Source organism: Rhea americana, unplaced genomic scaffold, assembly GCF_003343005.1.
Source record: "Rhea americana isolate MKP2758 unplaced genomic scaffold, rheAme1 scaffold_292, whole genome shotgun sequence".
Lineage (NCBI taxonomy): Eukaryota > Metazoa > Chordata > Aves > Rheiformes > Rheidae > Rhea > Rhea americana.
In genome coordinates this window covers 686,209-709,290 of record NW_028186415.1, presented here as the reverse complement: position 1 = coordinate 709,290, position 23,082 = coordinate 686,209, and the positions used below count along the sequence as shown (strand labels likewise).

The window sequence follows — 23,082 nt, the reverse complement described above, 5'->3', positions numbered from 1 at the left end:
TGAAAATCAAATATGGTAAACTACATTTGGCCAATGCTAAAAAGTGGCTATTTGTATAATCAGTCTTTGCTAAATCATACAAACTTTAGTATTTGCTATTTGTAACACGGGAGAATTTATATATCACAAAGGTATCTATCCACAAACAGAAAGCAAGTTTCCTTATGTTATGTTATTTGGCAAATAAGCATGCAGTTTTTAAAATAACTGCTCTGTACAAAACAATTTAAGAAGTTTCACAGTATCCAATATTTACCTGTTGAAAAACATCTGCCCCTTCATCATAATCCACTATTGTGAAAAACAGTTTGTTTGAAAAAGCAGAGGAATAGCGCCATGAATTGGCCAGCACTTGRTACTCTTCGTTAGCTTGCCTGTTAGAGGAAAGAACCAAGCGTACGTCAGACTCTGCCACCATCATTCTCAGCACTGATACTACCAAAAGAAGTTTCAGCTAGTAACACAAACCTGCTTCACGTCCACCTTCTCCAGAATTACAAATACGTAAAACCAAACTAATGCCGAAGACATCACACGGCACGTTAACAAAAACAGGAAAGCAAACATTTTCCAAAATTAAAAGTCTTAAAACAGGAGTAGCCTAAGTGGCATCACCCAAATCTGCTAACATCCGTGCAAAGATATGCTTTCCYGGCCCTTAGGTAATATATCAGGATTTACTTAGTGAAGATTCACAGTGATTCTGATATTAGTGGAAAAAACAAAGAAATGTGACTGTAGTATTCTTCCTGAAACAGAAAAACAACAKGAGGAGGTCTGCCTACACTTGGCCAAAAACGGCTACACAATGCAGAAATGATGGAACTAATGGAACAGTAGCTTTCGAGTAGCATAAAACACTCAGCATTATTTCTATAAAACTTGTTTTACAAGTGATAAAAGACAAGTTTTGCACAACGTATAGGACTAAAAAAATCTTTTTTATCATCATTAGGAAGTCATACTGTTACTACTCARACATGTGAGAAAGCCTCCTCATTGCAATACTGCCAGCAGTTTCTTTTGCTGTCTCTGCATAGAGGAGCAGGATTCAGGGATCCTTACCAGTAAAGTTCTCCAAATACACAATCCCAGAACCCTACAAGCACAGATTCTCCCACAGGACATAACCACATCAATAAATAATTCATAAAAAAAAAAGAACTGAAAGAATCCCTGCACTATTTTAGGCTTTATGTATTTTCCTTCTTTATTTCCATATTACAAATTAATCTTATCTATAATAGAGTCCACCATAGAGCTTGACCATTTGGCAACTTATCTTTGCATGTGGAAGGATGCAAAAATAGTATAACTGCATTCTGTAGCTTTTCTCAAAACAGTGTTTCTATAAAATCAGTTTCATGTGTAAGATGATCCAGAATACTACTTAAAAGCTGTATCTGCAAAATTTGCTTTTACTGCAACAGAAAAACTGTGGACTAGACGTATATATTGTATAAAGGAGGGGGGAAGAGGAGGATAGGATCAGAGGTGTCAGAAGAGCCCCTATTTCCTCATAACCGAGACCAGCCTCAGGCATAAGTCTGAGTAGTAAAGTGGTGCTATATTAAGGAATATATTGTATACAAGAATATTTATCATAAGAAATAGTCGAAATGAAATTTGACAATCTCTTATCAAAAAAAAAATCTATAAAGAACAATGAAACTAAACTTTCACCCTTACTATCTGATTGACCAAAAGCTACTAATTATCACACTTACTCAGCAGGTAAAATTTGTAATTGTTAGAAATGTGCAATTTACACATTGGCCTGGTTATTTCTAGAATTGGGTATTTTACATTAAGCAGACTAACATATTCACAGCCATCCTGAAGAGGGCAGTCAGACAACATCAAAGGGATGTTGTAAAAGCTTAAGTAATATCAGTAGGGCACTGTTCTGTTAAACCTGCTATATTAAAGCTGGACCATCTTTATTATTTGAAAAAGATAAGACCCCTTCATCCTGATACTATCATTCTTCTTAGTCTACCTTTAACTTTTGCTGAAACAATATTTCTGAGAAATTCAAATACTCCAGCTATGCTCCAGCTATTTGATAAAACACTCTTGTTCCCCTTGATCCTCATGTATTTTACATCTTTAAACTAAACTATTTTAAATTAATACAACAAGCATCTACCTTTTCAGAAAGTAACATTTTGCAAAAGGTCCTCTTAAATTTTCTGCAACATATTTGAAATTTAATCTCTTCCTCTCACTGAAGATAGCAAAGTATTCTGTATCGTAACATTACAGCAACTTTTGGTAAAAAGATGCTGAAAAGACAAACTATAAACAGCATAGCTGTTTGAATTGAATCACCACTAAAGTCATTCAGATTCTAAATGCAAATATTCGCACTTACATACTGAAACCTAACTCTTCATTCAAGTAGTGAACGGAGAGTTGAAAAGCAATACTTACATGCCCTTTGAAAGCAATGCTCCTACCTTTTTCACTCTGCACACAACTGTTTCCACCCCTCATCAAATAATTTTATATTATCCTTCTCATTTCTAGAAGTAAATAAGCTCCACTCACTAATCAAAATTAAATTAATATTAAAATATTTTAGAAACAGGAAAGTGCTGTACTTGAAAATAAAACAAAACAAAGATCTTTTCCTGCCCATCATCTAGAAGATCCTTTACTCTTGGTGTCCCTGATGCTTTCCAATGCTATTAGACATGCATTTTCTGTTGCATAGAGCCATTCATAAATACAAAACAGTACACATAAAAGAGAGATTAATTCCAGTAGTCACTTTGGTCAAGAACTGAAAGCCAAAACGTAAAGGGAGAAGATAGCTCATGAAGACTGACAGAGATAATTTAGTGACAGAAATTTAATGCAGGCTTTTTAAAGATAACAGCCCTGTATGCACTATTACACGGTTTGGTTTCATTACTTCTTATCACTGTAAATATGATACAAATAAGCATATACACTATGCAAGATAGTTGCTTAATAGTAAGTCCCCAGTTCAATCCCCTCTCTCTCAAAGATCTGCCTGTACGAGTAACTTTACAAATTGCAAGTAGTCTCATTTACCATGATGGGACTACTCAGAATACATAAAGTTAATTTTGCAGGTCTCAGTAGAATTGGGGACTACATGAAGCACAGGCAGAAGTGAGTATAACAAATAACTGAGGGATCTGTAGGAGTTAGATTGAAACAACAAAGGACAGAGAATACAAGGTTATAGGATTATTAGGTACACGACCAAAAAACATCACACAGTTATTTTATTAGAAGCACAATTATTTTTCTACATTCACTATACAATTTCCTATGGACACACTACTAATGCAAACAGCTACATTAACAACATTTTGAAGTGCTGGTTACTCCTTTCCACATGAACTGGTATGAAAAAGCATAAACACTTAGTTCAAATAACCTCACTCCAATTAACATCAGTTAGTATCAATACTTGTTAGCCCAACATCACATTAAGGAAAACAGAAACTGAATTCTAGGAAAAGAGTAAAATAGACTGTGGAACTCTTAGCCAAAGAAAGTAATAAAAGCTGTTCAATTTTTGGCACACTATATGCTGTCCAAAAAAAAAAAAGAAAAAAAAAAAAAAAAAAAAACTTACAAATGTACAATCAGCAAAGACCACACTACCAGGTGACCTACCAGGTAGTAGCCATCTGTCTGAAGTAAACTATCAGTGCTACAATCTACCTCAGCAACTATTTTGCTGTTTTTATCTGGAATGGTTTTTGCAAAATGAAGAGACATGGTGGTCAAAAAGCATATTTTAACTTCTTTTTGGTATCAAGATAATAAATTTGGAGGGTTTGCTTCTTGAATTCTTAGTAAGGTTTTTGTTTTAGGGTTGGTCTGTTTTGTTTTACTTAGTTTTCTGCAGATTCATAATCTCATAGCTAAAAGTATTACAGTCTCTGTCCAGAAAATTCACCACACCCTATGATTTGAAGAGGCTATGAATACTTGCTGAAAACGACACCAATTTTATGATCTCGATCATAAGAAGAGAAAGCAAGTTAAAATCCATGATATTCTATTTACCGCATCCCACTCTCTCTCCAATATTTGGCAGGTGAAAAGAAGCTATGAGAGAAGACTTTACAGAAGTTGCAAAGTACTGAGTAAACAAATCTGTGACCACAAAAAGAAAAAGGAGCCATCTCTGGTCCAGACAAATAACTGCTGTCCTGGAAAACTGGACTTCATCCATACTGTTATTGAGATACTGAAGTGCACTGGAAAAGCAACTGCACAGCTTTCAGTTTCCTCCTTCCATATTTCTTGTTCCTTTTTGAACAAAAGTTCAAAAGATTATTCTCTTTCAGTACAGTTAAGAGACACAGCAGTGATCTTCACACTACCTGCTCTTGATCAACAGGTAAAAACCGAAAGGCAGAGGATCCTCTTTTCCTTTCTGATGACACCTCCTTGTCAGAATTTCCTGATAACCAGATGATTCTTCTTCTTGTTGACCTACTCTTTAACCAGCTACTTGAAAACTGTTTTCTGAGATCTTCTTGAACAAGGAAACCAACCAGATTCCCTTTCTTTACTACTACGATGGAAAACTGCATGTGGGGTATCTCTTGTTGATAGGATAGACATTAACGAAATTATGTGGAACCTGTTTTCTCATTATTTTTTTTCACTTCTTTCTGCACATTGTGAGTCAACAACAGCTATATTCAGAGCCCTTCAAGAAGGGCACACTACACTAAGCTCAAAATTTAACAATATACCAACTGTATGTTGAATCGTAACTTACCTTTTGTATAATCCTGAAACAAAATACAAAAGCTATAGCTATAAGCAGTTGACTGGGAGTTCATTCCCCAGTTACTCTTTATGCGGTGGGAACAAGTTTTTTTCCCCAACAGATGCCATCAATCATTTCTYACAGAATTCAGTCTCATCACTAAAATAGAACACTAGAAGTCATCAGAAAGCAGGTGCCACACCTGCAACATTATTTCACCTCCCTCACACCCTACCTTGTGTATATATACCTATAGATAGATAGATCATAGAATCACAGAATCAGTAAGGTTGGAAGGGACCTCTGCAGATCATCTAGTCCAACCTCCCTGCTCAAGCAGGGTCACCTAGAGCATGGTAGACAGGGTTGCATCCAGGCAGGCCTTGAAGATCTCCAGAGAAGGAGACTCCACAACCTCTCTGGGCAACCTGGTCCAGTGCTCCGTCACTCTCACAGGGAAGAAATTCCCCCTCACGGTCAGGCAGAACTTCCTGTGGTTCAGTTTCTGCCCATTGCCTCTTGTCCTGTCACAGGGGACAACTGAAAAGAGTTTGGCCCCGTCCCCTTGACACCCTCCCTTCAGGTGCTTATCCCCATTGATCAGATCCCCCTCAGTCTTCTCTTCCCCAGGCTAAACAGGCCCAACTCTCGCAGCCGTTCCTCGTAGGGCAGGTGCTCCAGCCCTCTGATCATCTTTGTATCCCTATGCTGGACTCTCTCCAGTAGCTCCATSTCTCTCTTGTCCTGGGGAGCCCAGAAGATAGATAGATACAGGTGTATATGTATATGCATCTCTCTATATATGTATGTATGTATTTATACACACACACATGCACATACCCTTTCAGCTTATGGGAGTAATCATCATTCCTTTCAAAATGGTTTAACTTCCAATGTTTTAAAAAACACAACAATCTGGTCAATATTGGGGAGTAAAATAATCACTAGCTCTAGAATTTTTATATATTACCAGCCATGTCCAGCTTCCTGTTCACAGAAACAGTCCTTGGAAAACTGTGTCTCCAAGCATCAGGAAGCAGGTTTGTTACTTTCACAGTGAAATAGCACTAATCATCCAGGACTGAAACAACACAATTATGAGTCTATGTAGTTTGTGCAGCTTATAACAGTTTGTCTCTACAAATGCATCACTTGCCATTATTATAGTTCCATTTCCATTTTTCTTTATTCCTCCATTCTGTTTCCTCATTTTTCCCCTGATCATTTATGATGCTAGTTCTAAGCTTTAATCTTGATTTGCAATGATTCAAACAAGCTCAGTTATGTCGTAAAAAACAAAAAAAACAAACAGAAAAAGGATGGAAATGCACAGATGTACTCAAACATAGTAGTAGGCACACAAAACAAAATGCATTTGTTTCAGGAAGCTTGAAATTCACAGAAAGATGTAAATGTCTAATTTACATGACATGTTTTAACCATTACCAAATTACAGACTAGTGGCAGATATAAAGGCCCTAACCACCGAAACACTTTGACACTGCTAAGTTCCTTGGAAGGAACACTATTTACAGGAAAAATGTATCCTTCTGTTGTTGATAGGTTTCAATTGCAGGGAGAAAACTTCCAGAAATTATCTGTTTCATTTCTCTAAATTAATTTCCCTCTGTCAATGAAAATGTCAGTGAAAATATCCAAATAATGACTTTAAAACATGAACAAGACAAAAATGTAAAATGTTTGGGGGGGGGGGGGAAGGAAAAGAAGTCATCTCCAGAATATATCTGCATCTAATGCAGAGACAGTTACTGCTGCCAATGACCTGGGAGAAGCAGAGGCTTAGAAAGTAAAATAAAGACCTCACACAATTTGCTTTGGAAGTGATTAGATGGTAAAACAACAAACAAAATAGAGCCAGCTAATGATAACAATGAAAGCAGAAGAGAACAGTCAACAATGTTGGTTTCAACAGGCTAGTGCAGCAGAAAACCATGCAGTGAGGGGAAAAAAGATGGTTTAAGTCTGTGTGGTAAAACAGTGCTGATGCCTTTGGGAAAATGTGACAATAACAAAAACAGGTACCAGATCACAGAAGGCAAGAAGACAAAGAGTAGGAAAGTCAGACTTGGAAAAGAATTTTCACCCAGAGCTACATTCAAGTCAGACAAGTCTTTATGGTTCCTGGATGTAATTCCCAAAATACAGGCTGAGAAATAATTTCTTCATCACTCTAAAGATGCTGTTACTGCAGTGACCATTCCTTCTTTCTCTCTCTTACATACATAGGTTATTTTTGAGTAATATGACTGAACGGCATGGGTACCAGACACAGACTGTCTAGTTGCATAAGAATGCAACTGTCGAGAATGTCTAGAATGCATAAGCACAAAYGAAAAACAGAAGCTGGCTTTACATCCCGAGGACTCACTGTTTAAAGGCAGATTATTTCTGACTGTTCAGCCCAATCCATAAACTCCAAACTGATTCATCATAATAGCGTAATCAACACACACTTAAATAATGGAAAGCTGAAGGTCCAGTGCTGTGTCACTAAAAGAAATTATTGTTCAAGGTGCTCATCTTCAGGATGTACTTCAATAAATTACTCCATTTCCATTATAGGAATACWTGAATTCATAAATTCCTGCTGTAAGATTCCCCTTTGATCTCTGCTTCCAATGTGCTTTTGCACAGTATATGCATCAAGAATAGGCCTAGTGGGTAAAGTCAGCTAAGACTTACCCAGTTGAATTTCTTGGGACCTAAATAGTTTAATCAGACATTTCCAAGCATATACAGAAAAAAAAAAAACCCACAGAAAAAAAAATGACTTTTAGAAAATCTCCCCTTTGGCTGTAATATTCAAGAGCATATAGGATATTTAATCTGTTTCAGTTAATTCATCTTTCAATATCAATTATGTCATATTGAACCTAAATAATTTTCTCCACAGAAACACTGTGCCACTTATGCAGTCAAATGGCTTTGAATAGTCTTTGGATCAGAAAATCTGAATTTAGTTGTTCAAAATGTAGGACTGAAATATTCAAATTCTACTTTAGGATAAATCACATAATTTCCTTGAAACACACATTCTAGAGGCCAGACTAGAGTAGATAGTATACAAAGATATCAGTTTACAGAAGCCTCCATGCATTAGGGAACTGGATGGATTCAGATAGCCTATTCTTTCTAGCCTRCAAGTGAAAATATTTCATTAAGATGAACATAGAACCAATCTTTTTGGCTCAAAAAGCAAAATTTGTAGTTGTCTTTCTAGAAGCTCCCATAAGCTAATCTAATTTGTTCTGGGCTAAAGAATAAATTCCAATCAGTAATGTAAACAAAAGATTTCTGACTTTTAAAAGTATATACTGAAAAGGGACAATGTCAAAAGATTAGAAGAAAATCAAGCAAAATTAAGTAAAGAGAATTAACCAAATTAGATAAGTAAAGGGTAAGGGGAAAACATTAAATACAGCAATCYTGACATATGAAATATATCAAGAACAAGCAAGCCTAGATCAACAGGTAAGTTTGACAAAAATTGACAAATACAAAACCAGAAATTTTCAACAACATTTTCCAGTTGAACTTCAGGAGGCTAATAAGAAAAGATCAGACGTTAAATAACTTTTAATAGAGAATACCTACAAAACATGTGGTATGCTTTGATTTTAGTAAAAAATTTATAATCTACTTTGACTAAAAGGGTAATTTTTACATACACAAGTTTCATACAAACACTTGATGTCTCAGGCATTTCTTTGTGCGTAACATTTTAAGAATAAGTTGATAGCATTTCCACACACTTTCACACACCTTTAAGTGACTTACAACACGACTGAAGTGACAACGCTTATCTTGCTGTACACAGTAAAAAACGTATTTTCTGACACAAATGTGCTCAGCTGACCACACAGAGGTCCATACTATATAGACAGGTAACTTTTTTTTTCTTTTTTCKCACATCAGTTGGATTAAATATCACCCTGATAAGAGTTGGCCAGTATCACTAACCAAAGTTTTATTCAAAATTTTGAACTCCTCTGGTATTAAAAAGGGGCAGGAAAAAACCTTTTTCATACTTCATACCTTAGAGACCAGGTCCAAGTTAAAACACTTTTAAGCAACAAAAGAGCTTTATACGCCTTTAGTCTGGTAGAGAACTTGATCCTACACTGATTCTATATTCCATCTGAACAAGTGTCAAGGTGCTAACTTCCTGGATGCAAGAAACTACTTCTCCTTCAATGCTTGCATAATCACTCAAAACACTTACAAGATAAGTCATATTGATTTGTAAAAGCAGGGATTGTAGAATGATAAACATTCTACAATATAGCCAAACACTAAATCGGATACACAAAGGAACAAAAAGAATATAGGTTACTTCAACAAGACTGGACATACATGATCTCTATCAGCCTAAAATATGCAAATCTACAATAGTTTGCTTTAATGATGACTGTCTTTCACTGCTCTTCTCCAGAAGAAGAGAACATCCATTATCCTCATCCATAATGAAATGTCAAATATAGCCACTAAAGAGAAAAGACAAAAACGGCTTTTTAGTTAACGGCAGTGGTGCAGGAAACAGAGCAAGCACACTCRTTAGGAGAAAAAAATGTGCTAACACTTGCAGCAAAGTTATTGAAGTATTTCTGCCTCAGTTCTACTTTATTGTCCAGTGTGGTTGTGGAATCTCCTTCTCTGGAGATATTCAAAACCCACCTGGATGCGATGCTGTCTAACATGCCCTAGGTGACCCTGCCTGAACAGGGAGGTTGGACTAGATGATCTCCAGAGGTCCCTTCCAAACTTGCCAGGTCTGTGATTTATATTTGAAATACTGTACTGACTTTTTGTCTGCAATTGTTCTGAAAATATTTTGATGAGTAACAGTTAACTTAAACTTTGGACATAAGTATCCTCACAGAACATTACAGATTAAGYTAAAAATCTATTTTTGCTCTAGGCAAAGTGGCTAGTGAAGCTGGTGATAAAATAATGCACACATTTTTCAGTTCTGTATATTCATTCTGTGCTGCTGTCAATTAATTAGCCATTGATTAGAAGATGTCAAAGTTCCTGATAATGGTTTTATGTGCAGTATAATCAACTGCATTAAATTCCTTTTATTTCACATGGCAAGAGTGGATCTCAACTTCACATTCATTTAAACAAACCTAGCTAAAAGCAGTATGTTGATTTTTCCTTCCTTCTCTGCTTCAAGATTTACTGTTGCTATATAAATAAAAGCCTAAAGTGGCATATTACAGGATGAAGCTTATAAGCCCTTTTTCAGTACACTAAACAGTATACAATTGTAAGCAAAATTAACTCCCTTAATAACAGTAATATGTATGTTGTTTTCACATGCAGTACATAGAGCTGTACATAACACAGAGAAGGAATTTGATACCTCTATTATAATCCAATGAATAAATTGACCCCTTATAAAGCTGAACTTAGTACATCTGGTGTACTTTTAACTACTGGATAGGAAAATAAGAAATGATTTAAAATAGTATTGTAATTTCAGCTTCCATTTCATTTCCTGAAGTTGAACTTTGGCAACACAACAGCAGCAACTAAGCACTGGAGGTGGTAAAGGAAAAATTCCTTTGACTTTGGAACAATGCACAGCTTCTATACCTACTCTTTGCACTTCACAGTTCAGAAGAGGAAAGTGAACTGAGGGAATGCAGTTTACATACCCTCCCTCAACTGACTCCCGTAACAACAAAAAAAAAGTCTATAAAAAACCTATAAAAATATACAACTACAGGTTTACATCTTAAGATAGTACCTGTGACAGTTTCTATTGTAAATGTCACATTCCATCACCTAAGAAACCCAACAAGCTGTTAAATTTATCAATTTTGCCTGGCACATCTGTTTAAAATCAAGAAACAACATTGTTTCAGACAGAGCTTACCTAATTCATAGCCCCACAGAGCAATTTGCTGCCTATTTAAATACTGGTTAGAATACCCTGCAAAATAATCCTGCCTATTACTAAATGCAATAATTTCTAATGCATATTTTGGCTGGAGAAGGTTTTATTAGCTCATTTTCTGATTTAGCATGCTAATTAAGTACGACTACCTTTTAGGTCCCTTGGCCCTATTCCCATGTCTATAGTTAGCTTATTGAATGAGAAACTTACAGAAAAAGGTCTTGGACTTAAAATACTGGTCCCAGTCTAATATGCATTCTAACAGAAGCAATCAGTATACATCAAAGTACAGGGCCAGACAGTATTCCACAATGAGCATGTCCTCATGGAAAAAGGTGCTTGCACGTAAGAACTGCTCAGAGCTGTGAAATCATGGGGTAACTCACATCTCTGTCAGAGCCTCGGACATCACTTAACTGGAGGAATAAGGAAGTTGTCATATTACTAAATGGTAATAAATCACTTCCATCACAAAGCACCTTCGGAAAATAACACAGCCGACTGATAACAAAGCAAAGCATTTTTCTTAAGGAGGAGATCTTCATCAGTGATGTACATTTTGTTCAGCTATAATAAAAAATACAAACTGAAACTAACCAGACAACTAAAATGCATCATACAGATTAAAAGCAAGTTGAAGAAGATGCTATTACAGGCAGTAAGGCTTTAAATTCTGAGCACCTGCCCCATGTGAAGAACAATCCAACTTGTGCTTAAAATGTTCACTTAAACTGTGGTGAAGAAGACAAAAAACATCACTAAGGTATAAATTACCTGCAAACAGAACACTGTCGTTGTGGCTGCAGAGCAGTGAACATCACTATCACAGAGTAGTTACGAGGTGGAGCCTTCACAAATCTTCGGAATTTGTCTCCATTCATGCGAACGACGGAGCGCCTTGAGCTCCACTCCATGAGCTGTTCCACCTTTTCAGCCAAAAGATTCTGTAACCAAATACAAGAATGAGGAATGCTTAAACTTAAACTTCAAGGACTTTGTGGCTATGTTCTGCCTTTGCATCCTCTGAGCTCTTATTCACTTACAGGGAGCTTAGGGGGGATAACCATGTAGCTTATAGCACAACTTAGTCTTATATGTACATTTAAGAACGAGTAGTTTATAAATCCCTTAAAATAACTCAATCTGCTCTTAAAGAGAACAGACATTTAAAAATAAATTAGAGATACAGGTTACTACTTCTGACAAAGGAGGACCTTGACTCCTTTCAAGGCACAGCTGGTAACTGAAGTTTTGATATTAACAGAACCTTTGATCATCATARATTTTGAACAGCTTTGAGATCACCAAGTTTATTTGATCCCATATGGGCTTAGATTTTTAAAAAAATTTCATTTCTATTCTTATTCATTAGCCGATGTTTACAAACACCAATCTAAACGACAGATCACAATTTTGCTTATCATGAGAATACCAATGAATCAATTAGTACTATGATTTTTTATTTTTAAGTTCTTTGATTACAAAAAAGAATCCCTAAGGATATCAATTAAAAAATAAAGCCTACTCATTTCCTAGATTTCTTAGGATTGGCAGTGTCTGGATTAAATCTTACTGTTCATTTCAGAAGATGCACTAGTTTTACATGAGGAACTCTAGTTCTGTTCAATAAAACATAAGGAGMGAAGAAGAATGTGGAAAATATTAGCAAAAGCTTCAATAACTGAAGCAAGAAGTTGAAAAAAATAATAAAAAGACTTAACAAATTTTAAATTGACACAGAAGTATGCATCATGTTTTGCTTGGTACAGAAGACCAAACACTTTTCAGAATAAGCCTTATTCAGAGAAAAGAAATCGAACTCCATAAAGTGTCACTAAGTGATTTAAAGCAAAAGTATGACCTTGACTGAAAAGAAGATAAGAAATAAAGCAGTCTTTATTATTGCTGCATTATTTGTTTCTACTAAATAATCGACCACAGGGGAAGAGACTTCTTTAGAGCCAATTCTGTACAAAGCTTTCTACAGAGACTTATGCTACCACAAACACTTGTCCTGTTTTTTTCCAATTCACCCATGGATAACATCACCTTCAGGCAGCCTTCGTGCAGTACTGTGAAGATCACCAGAATGTTCTCAACCACTTAAGTCTTTTGTCTTTTTTAATGTAATGAAACTACTATTAAATTTAAAGTAAAGCAGGTAACTAAGCTAGTACTTCAGGAGTATAAAGTCATCAAGTAAAATTTTATTACTAGCTTCAGTGGATTCAGCAGTCATCTAGTTCTTTCAAATGTAAAATCATCACTCAACAGATGGTGAATAATCACTTGTATAAACGACAAAACATGTTTCTGTAAAGCCAAACCTTCTTAAGAGATCCAACTGCATCTAAGTCTCCTAACACTCTTTGATTTACTTCTATTCCAGAAAGTTTCTTTTCACGGAGTAATTGAYACAAGAGACTGATGGCTCAAGAATTCACAAGGGAATCTGTGGAATGTCCTGTACTTTAAGACTTTCTGGTTCAGAACAACTTTACAGATAGAGGAAGGTCTGATACTGTTTTGTCATTTATAAGATATTTGCACAATGCATGCTGCTGCGTAAGCTRTTATCTTTTCCTCACCTCATTTAATAATAAAATTCACAAAATAAATCTACTGTTAAATGAGTTCCCATTTAGCTCTGCATTTCACTTTTTAATGTTCAGCACCTGTATTCAGAGAATGTGACACCTTTCAAGGTCAAGATTTTATTCTTTGACTTCAGATCAAGCAGGCACCTACCTTTCAGTCATTACACTCAGAAAATTGACCAGTTCTGTTTAAAAGGAAAAAGTGTATACTTTAAACAAATGCTAAAACTAGCACAGCCTTCATCTTATCAATGTGTACAAGTACCTGAAGGGAGGGTGTCAAGGGGATGGGGCTGAACTCTTTTCAGTGGTGCCATGTGACAGGACAAGAGGCAATGGGCAGAACTGAACCACAGGAAGTTCTGCCTGAATCACAGGATCGGTAAGGTTGGAAGGGACCTCTGGAGATCATCTAGTCCAACCCTCAAACAAGTGGCCCATATGGGGATCGAACCCGCGACCTTGGCATTATTAGCACCACGCTCTAACCAACTGAGCTAAATATGAGGAGGAACTTCTTTACTGAGAGTGACAGAGTGCGGGACCAGGTTGCCCAGAGAGGTTGTGGAGTCTYCTCCTCTGGAGATATTCCAAGCCTGCCAGGATGCGACCCTGTCTACCACGCTCTAGGTGACCCTACTTGAGCAAGGGGGGTTGGACTAGATGATCTCCAGAGGTCCCTTCCAACCTCAACGATTCTGTGATTCTTAGGAATCCAAAATGGACCTTTTGATATTTTCATAATAAAGAAAATAAAAAGTAAAAAGTTTGTAGAATAAAAGTTATTTTTTTAAAAAAATAAGAAAACAGTATTTGGAATAAATGTATGCGTATGGACTGTATCTCCAATCAAAATTTTTCTCCTCTTTAAAAGATGGGTGTGTTAAAAATAAAGGGAAACAGTAAAAAAGAAAAGCTAACAGCAAGCATTTAGAAACAAGAGGCAGAAGCTTCCCTGTTGCCWTAACGGAAAGAAAAGCTATTAATACCCTAGCCTATCTCAAATTATTCTTGTCATTTACTTTACTTAGAATGAAGAAGGCATGGACTTCAGCCTTTAATATTTTTTTCTTTTGCTAGTATACATCATATGTTTACACTTCATTTCCACCCCGCTATACAAACTGTATATAACCTGTCACCAAAATAAATAACTAYTAGGATTCTAGAGTTCGGCAAAAGTTCTACAGAATTGCTTCTTTTCACCCATTTGGCAAACTTTCTCCCAAAGGAAATCTGGAAATAGGAAATGGCTAATTCTGACCCATTGAACAAAAARCATCATATGATGACTGAAAGACATAAACAATTGCAATTCATCTATAAAAAAAAGATACATTTTCTCAAATTTGCCCAAGACTGCTAAATTTTCTGTTGCTTTTCACAGTCTATGATAAAGATTTTACATTTGTTTAAACTTGTTCGTTTAGCTATAGAATTCCTCCGAGCACTTGCTAGYTTTATGCTGCTAACTCAAAGCGAATGTTTTAGCAGAAGCACTGAAAAAAAAAAGCACAAACATAAGTCTGAGGAAGACAAATTCTTCCTGTAAGAAATTTGCAATTTTGATGGTGCAAATAAAGTAACTATCAAAGGGTAATGGTTAACAGTCTACTGATAAAAACATACTGAACATTCAAATCAATGAGGGGGGAAGAGCAGCTACATGTCATTTATTTATTTTCATTAGCTGATGCCTCTAATAGAATAAGAAAAACGCATAAGATCTGTGTGTGAAAACAGTACAAACGCTGACATCTTAATTGCCACTGCTACACTGTGTCATAACAAATGAAAATAGGTAGTAGCAACATTTTTTCAAAACTAAGTAACTCTTATAAACAAAAATGAGAAAATCAGAATCCAGGAAATTTTTGGTACCACAATGAAAGTAGTTCTTTATGTAGGACGGGGATTTCCCCATGAAAAGAGCACCGATGAAATCCATTTCTGCTGCTGAGGAASGGATAGAATCATTACCGTTCTGGCCCAGAACATTAATCCCAGAACATCCCATAAAGCAGATGAGCAATCCCTGATGAAATATGGCCCTTAGGACAGCAATTCTAGTAATTCTGCTTTTGTCTCTAYGGTTAGAAGAAGATTCTTCCACTTGCAGCTGTTCACATCACTGAGTCAAGAACAAAGAAGAAGAATGAAATTTGTCTGCTTTCCACCAAGGGTACAGACTATGCCACCTGTCCAAACCACAGGCAAACTGTGACAAGTTGTGAACAAGAAGATCCTGGCAGGCCTCGCTTCTGGCATCTGCACCTGGTTAGAAGCCCCCACAAATAATCCCCTGCTCAGGACTGCTTCCCAGTGATCCGACATATCTCCTCCCTCCTGCTTCTTAACCCAGCAGAGCCTGGCATCTACTAGCCTACCCTTTCATGCTCTGTGATTAGCAGATTAGCAACTCAAAAAATAAGTTTATTTATTCATTTTCTCAAGGTACAATGCAGACAAAACAAATGATAAACAGATCTCCCCTCATYTGACTGTTAACCTTCCTCAGGCAAATTTGCTAAGTTCTTCTTGGCCCAACTCAAAGCATCTCTATCTGGGGGCGGAGGGTTGGGGGGAAATCGCAATTGCAGCTTGTTCTGGCTGCCCCCGAATGCCTCTGAGATTCTCAAGACAAATCTCTTAAGTCAAAATATTTAAGATTTTAAACTCTTGCTGATTCTGATCATTGATATGGGAAATATATACTACACCAAGGAGTATGGCAAAGGGTAGTTTCTCCTTGGTTCTCACTAAAGCCTTATCAGATCATCTTTACTATTATCATATTTTCTACTGGTTCCTATTACAGAAATTTTCTTTTTCTTTCTTAAGTTTCCTTTGATTTACTTTGCCTTCACTCAGAATAACACCACACAAATAACTTAAGGCAAACGGTCTGTTAAAAAAAGGCAAAGAACAAAAACCCAAAGCCACCGCTCCGTGCTTCAGTTTCTAAACTAGCCTCTTTTCATTTGAAATGTATTGTCTCTACCAATTAGCCTCCTTCAGCTGGATAGGTTTCAGCTCCTCCTCAGGTAAGATAGTGCCCCCTCACTACTACCAGACATGTGAATGGGGAAGACATCAGCTCCGCAAAAGCAGRGTCAAGGGTTGTACGGGGAGACTTAATAAAAAGTCCTCTAAGTAGTTTTAAGAGTGAGTAAGAAGTCAAACAAAGGCAGTAGAAGACCTGCATGAGCGAGCAAGAARCTCCTGCCAAAACTCAAACACAAGAAAGTACAAAAATGTGGAAAAAGGGACAGGCCACCTGGAAAAAATRTAAGAATGCTGTCAGAGTATGCAGGGATGCAACGAGGACAGCTAAGGCCCATTTGGAATTAAATCTGGCAAGGGATGTCAAGGACAACAAGAAGGGCTTCTTCAAATGCATCAGTAGCAAAAGGAAGACTATGTAAAACGGGGGCCTGCTGCTGAATGGGGCGGGTGCCCTGGTGACRAAGGATATGGAGAAGGCAGAGTTACTGAGTGCCTTCTTTGCTTCAGTCTTTACTGCAGGGCAGACTAAGRGCAGCCCTCAGGAATCCCACACCCTGGAGACAGGAGAGAAGGCCTGGAGAGAGGAAGACCTTCCCCTTGGTCGAGGRGGATTGGTTTAGAGATCATTTAGGCAAGCCTGACACCCACAAATCCATGGATGCTGATGGGATATACCCACGAGTGCTAAGAGAGCGCTCGTAGGTGCTCAATCTCAGCAATCTGCTTCTAGTAATTCTGTCTACCACTATTAAGGCAGGGGCATCACTCATTACCAAGCCATTCTCCTTTCCTGATGAAAAATTCATCCTCAGACCAGTAGCTTAATCTTCATAGTTTCTATGGCATAATGAATAAAAGCAAAGAGTTTACAATTAATAATTTCATATTACATTTGCTAGTGGGGAGGAATTAAGTTTAACTACAAATTTTAAAGATTCTAAGTTATGGTTCGTCATTCAAAAGATTTGAGGTGACTTCCATGTTCCTTTATGCGTATGTCAAACTCAGCTACTGCGGGCTGAAACTGCCATTGACGAATACTTCACTTTGTTCAGTCAGGGAGTCACAGCCCCAAGAAATGTTAGCTTTCTAGGCAATTATTTCAAGACAAAATACATTGTAAGAAACAAGGTTGCCTTGATCAAGGTACATAAGAAGCCTTGTAAACCTCTCTTAATATGAAGTACATAGCTTAAATCCCAACTTCTTGTAACATTCCTCTTTTTTAGTCTTTAATTGCATTAAGAATAATAGTATAGAGAAACTATGCTAAATAGATGCACTTTAGCAGTTCCTTGGTAGCTCCTACTACTAGCTCCTGTAAAACATGTCTAAACAAGACTAAACATTCAGAGATATGGAATTAGTGATTCCATTAGTTTAACAGCAGAAAGGACAATAAAGCTAATATTTTAAAATGATATCGTTTAGGTGATTAATTTGTGTAGTCATTTTTTCTTCTGATACCTGCCTATGTAAGAATTTATACTACCAATATTCCATTTTTCCTTGAATGTAGATCCAGAACAGAGTTTTCTTTATCATTCATAATACCTGACAAAACAAAACTTGCATATTCTCAAGTAATCTTATGTAGCTGTATCATTCCCTAGGCACTAACAAGGGGAAAGATGACTCCTTTCCTACACAAATCTCCCTTTGTTCTTCTGTTTATAAACCTTGTTACATAGCTTCTTTATTTCTTTACTATCCAAAAACATGAGTTTCTCTAACTACGACTTTCTCTTGTTTGTAAGAGTAAACTCTAAACAAGGGTGCACACGGCACATGGACATTAAGTTACTTAAGAAAAATAATTTCTTTGATCCTTCTACATCCTCTCTCCTCCCTAATGCTTCCAAGATTATTCTGGAACTTGGCACAAAACTAAAACATACTCTTTACAAAGTTTACTCCTCTGATTATCTGAAATATTATTTATTCTCTATTATGAAACTGTCTACAGTCAAGCACTGAAACCACTGATCACGTCAAATTTACAAACATCTTCAAATAAAATTACTTAATACACAATACAAGAAACTCAAGGTCTAATGGAAACCTCCAGCATTAAGTATCTGATCTTACAGAGAGCAAAATGCCCTTCTACAGTAGAAATCAGCATCATTTACATCAAATTCTGGAGGCAACAGAAGCACGGTTTGTTCTAGAGATCATAAACTTTTCTCACTCTGTTGAGAATGGCTGTATCAGTACATTAAATGTTTCTCTTCCCTTGTCTCCTTCTCCTCTTTAGCTTTCCAAGATGTTTCAAAGTTTTTGTTCGTTTTAAAAGAACCAGAGTTAATGCACATACTGCTAATCATTAATGTGCAAAGCAATCTGGTAAGGTACTTTTATTCCTTCCAGACAAATTATTTCTTTAATTTACAAAGAACCATTACCTAAACACGATTAAAGCAGTCGTGTAAACTGGCACAGTATGACGGACTTGATAACATTCTCCACTAACTTGAAATAAAAATAGCTGTGATGATTTACAGCCGAGGGTCTGCTTCTTGGAATCAGACATTGATTTTCATCTTTACATTGAACAGCCTACATTTTGTGATATTAAGTCTAAAATGTCCTTTTAAATCTGAACAGCTAAAATAACACAGAACTACAAGTCCTGAAGGCTCTTGATTTTAGCCCATATGTTGCTCTAATAGCAACTAAAGAAAAATCTGGTTGATTTCCTATTACATAGAGCTGTCATCTTCTGATCATTCACAAAAAAAAACCAACAACATTAGTATAAGTTTCTCACTGTAGAAAATGCAAGCTAGAAAGTAGCTTGTATAATGGTTTACATGGATCTCTGCAGGTGATTTCAGGAGTTCTTAGGGTACCCTTCACTAGCTCATTCTTGAAAATGGACTTCAGTGAAAGATCCTTAATTACCATAAAGCACACAGCTTTTGAAATGGAAAAATTGTTCATTTTTGTAAATAATACTTCTCAAAATATTTATAATTTGTTGCACATTTTATTTTTTAGCAAGTGGAACTATTCATGAAATTATTCATCTAATATATAATTAAGTCTTCAAAGCATACAGTATAATTTATAGAGCAGGACATTAGTACTGCAAACAAATGGTTAACTTTAAGAAACAGAACCTTTATTGTATCACACTAAATAAACACAAGTTAAACAATTTAACAGTTTACAGAAGTGAGCTTAGGAAAGATGCCTTAAACCATTATAGCCTTTTCCCCTACTTTTTTATTTTATTATTGTTTAAAAACATGGAAGCAATTAAAAATGTAAAAGAAAATAGCAAAGGGATGAAACATAAAATTAGAAAAAAGCATCAGCTTAACCTCAATATATATTTTGCTTAGGTCACCTTTACATCGTAAGGATATTACTCTTGGGAGAGCATAATATAGGGCAATGAGGATGATTCCAAGAGAACTTGTTAAACAAAGAGGCTTAAAAAGTCCAACTTATTCTCAGTGGGAAAACACTTCAGGATGACCTAGTGAAAATATTGCAGAAGTTCTTGATTAAAAGATGGGAGTGGAAAGCCTTTGCAAAATGTTAAAATGATGCAACACCGGTAAAAAGTAGGAAGATTCAGTACAGATAATTCAATAATAAGATGTCTAACTTACTAATTCTAAATGAATGTGCATCTTTTTTCAATATTTAGAACCCTGACAGCTGGATATGAACAAATTTTTTAGAATACTAGTTTATGATTTTTAAGTAGATGTTTCAGTCCTGTATGCAATTATTATTTCAGAAACAAAAGCTCTTTCAAAGTCTAGCTAGGAACAAGTCTCACAGCTACAGATAATCAAGACATGCTGTGATACACTCATACAGCCTGCTATTTTCAAAGATTTGTGAGTTTTAGCTAAGACTGAATTTAGSTACCACAGCCTTTTAAACTAATTTCTGTATGTTGAAGCCATTACCATTTTGAGTTTTAAGAATTCTTCTACACATCTTCCAAAAGCTTTAATCAAGTTTAAATTTGTTGTAAGCCTTGCCTCACAGCATTGAGTAGCCTGGCTGAATTTACAGTAGAGAACCATGAATTAACTACTGGAAGTTATTCAAGAGCATTCCCATAATTTGTGAACCTCTCTCTTACTACAAGGGATACTGACTTCCCAGACACGTTATTAATGTTGTTTATTTTTAAAAATGAAGTAACTTTGGTTCCAATTTCACTCCTTTAATGTTTGCTGTGCTCAGCAGTCTGCCTTACTCAAACTATCTAGATCACTTGAAGAAATGTCATTTGTGTAGTAAAAGCAAAGGCTGAATAGTACAGAAAATAGACACAAGCCTTTTTCCATCCTGCATATGTCATTCTTCTCTAAGCCTGGAGTGTAGAGCAGGTTTGAAAATAAAGGAGGGTCTCTTTTCTTGAATTATATTCTTGTTCAACTTCTCTCAAGCACTATTTGTGAAGATAAGTTGAGCATTTCTCCAAACAGTGCTACATTACCAACTATTCCCCATCAACTTTACTGCAAATTGTTATGCTCTATTGAATCTCTTTAAAACAAGAGAATTATTATAAAAAAATAGTGTTACAGAAAAAGCTAAAAGAGCTTGGTAATCCAGGATCAGGCTGCTCATGTATTAAATAGTTTTGTACATATCAGTGCATGTACCTCATGTACTTTATACAGAATGAGGAGATGCTGCTCAGGGAGAAATTCAAATAACTTGCATTGAACAATGGAAAAGGGAGAGAAAAGGAAAAAGAGAAATGGGAAATAAAACCCCTTCAGAGTAATCTGTCCTATTATATTTTCTGTATCTGTAAGAGAATGACTAGAAGAAAATAAAAGTCAACTTTAACTTGAACTTGATGTTTCTTTGGAATAGAATTCWGGCAATCAAAATATTGACTTCAAGTCTGAATATAATGAAGACAGTCTGCAAAGTCTGCATGCCTAGATTTCATCCTCCGCAAACTGATGCTAGGTTTCATATCTAATCTAGTTGTAGATTCACTTACTATCTATAGAGCAATTTTGGAACATTTGGAACATGGGAAGTATAGCATTCAAAGCACATGGCTTTGACCAGAACATCTCTTCTCTGAACAGTAGTTCCAACCTATTTTTTGTTCTTGGTGAATGTGAAGCAAATTCTAGCACCAAAACTGCCCTTCTGCTCAAAGTAAATGCTGGGGCTCTTTGTTCTACATTTCATGATACAGTAAGTCAAAAATCTACATTACTGGAAAGACCCTTCCATTCCATTCCAAAGATGTACACAGTGCTGCTGAATTACAGGCTTGTGAAAAGCATCTAGTTGAAAAACATTCCAGGTATGAGCTTTGCCAGTAAGGTGCATATGCCCAGTTAAGAATATATAAGGCAAATCAGGAATTTAAATAAACCTGTATGAACAACAATTATCTCATGTACCTAGAAAAATATTTTATCAAGCCAATCATAGGAATTGAGAAGTGAAGATGTGTTTTGTCAAGTATTATCATATTTCACCACCCAACTAATAAACATTTCAGTTTTCTGTTCCCTTTTTTGTAGAGGGATTCTGTTACCAAAAGAAATTGTACAGAATGGCCTGACTACTTTATCTCTCAAAACTAAAAAAATGTGCAAGCAAAGGTCACGGGTTTGCCTTTTTGTTATTCCGAAGAGGATTCCAAAGTACTTATTCCCTATTGTAACCTTTACTACTAATAAAAAAAGGTTACTTTGCGATGAGTACGCTTGGAAAGTAAACAATAGAGCTAAATTTCTCATCTGCTTCATCACTTCTCAATACACTGCAAACAGTAATTGAACTGAAAGACAAATAGCAGAGTATAAATATGCTAGTGATAAGCAATAAACATTTTCTATCTTCTGACAAGCAAAATCAGCCAAGTAGGTACTTTCTTAAATAATCCTATGCATATCTAACTATGCACAAACTAATCTATGTACAAGATAAGTACTTCAACAGTTAGAATCAAGAAGTTGCAATAAAAACTGTTATCAAATAGCTTTAGAGTGGAAAAACTTAATACTGTTACTCAAGACCATGAAACATCATCTAAAGAGTCATCACAGATACGAATTTCATATCCTGCTTAAAATTGTAGATGTCAAAGAACACTGAAAGAACAGGAAAGTTTCTTAATTTGAACTCAGTTTATACAGTACCATAAAATACAAATGTTCAGACTGCACAGCTAGTAGAACTAGTCAGGTACTCAGATCACTATAAAATGGGAATGTTCAAATATCGGCTAGTAAAGGTCAGCTTGACAACAACAACATGATCTTTTTTCTTCTTCTAAGAAATCTAAAATTACCTATTTGACTGATTTTTGTCTATACCTTTTTAAAATAATCTTAATTATTCAAAGTTACAACAAGTGAGTAAGATTATTTTGATTATAGATGCATCATATCACTTTCTAGTGCCTCACTAACCAAATTCTAACTCTTTCCCAGTTTGTGAGTCTAATCACAAATCAGATGTAATTTTTTTTTTCCATCTCCTCTACTACTGATATATGTAGGTAACAAAAGTAAACAAAAGCACTGGTACAACCTCAGTCTCAGAAAGCTCATAATCTGGAAATTGGAGGGTACTATCTGGGAAAATACAGTGGGTATTTGTCTTGCTCATGCTGTCCCTTCCTAAGCATCGCTACCAGCTGCTTACCAAGCATGGACACTGTGCTAAGCAGAACTCTGGCATGAGACCTACAACAATTGCTATACAGGCAACTTTTTTGCTGCATAGCATTTCAAAGATCAAAAACAAATCAGATTTTTTTTTTCCATTTACATACTACCTCTGTT

General features: G+C 36.0%; 1 protein-coding gene across 2 annotated transcripts in view; it reads right to left on the bottom strand.

Annotated features, from left to right (window-relative positions):
• The window catches only part of TUSC3 (tumor suppressor candidate 3), a 137,443-nt gene that overhangs the window by 77,843 nt on the left and 36,518 nt on the right, over positions 1–23,082 (bottom strand). For both annotated transcript variants that reach the window (XM_085309148.1, XM_085309149.1), the window contains exons 2-3: positions 11,463–11,632; positions 257–374 (exon numbers count right to left, since the gene is read on the bottom strand). In XM_085309148.1, the coding sequence (XP_085165274.1) occupies positions 257–374; positions 11,463–11,632 (288 nt within the window). The remainder of the gene's footprint in view (positions 1–256; positions 375–11,462; positions 11,633–23,082) is intronic.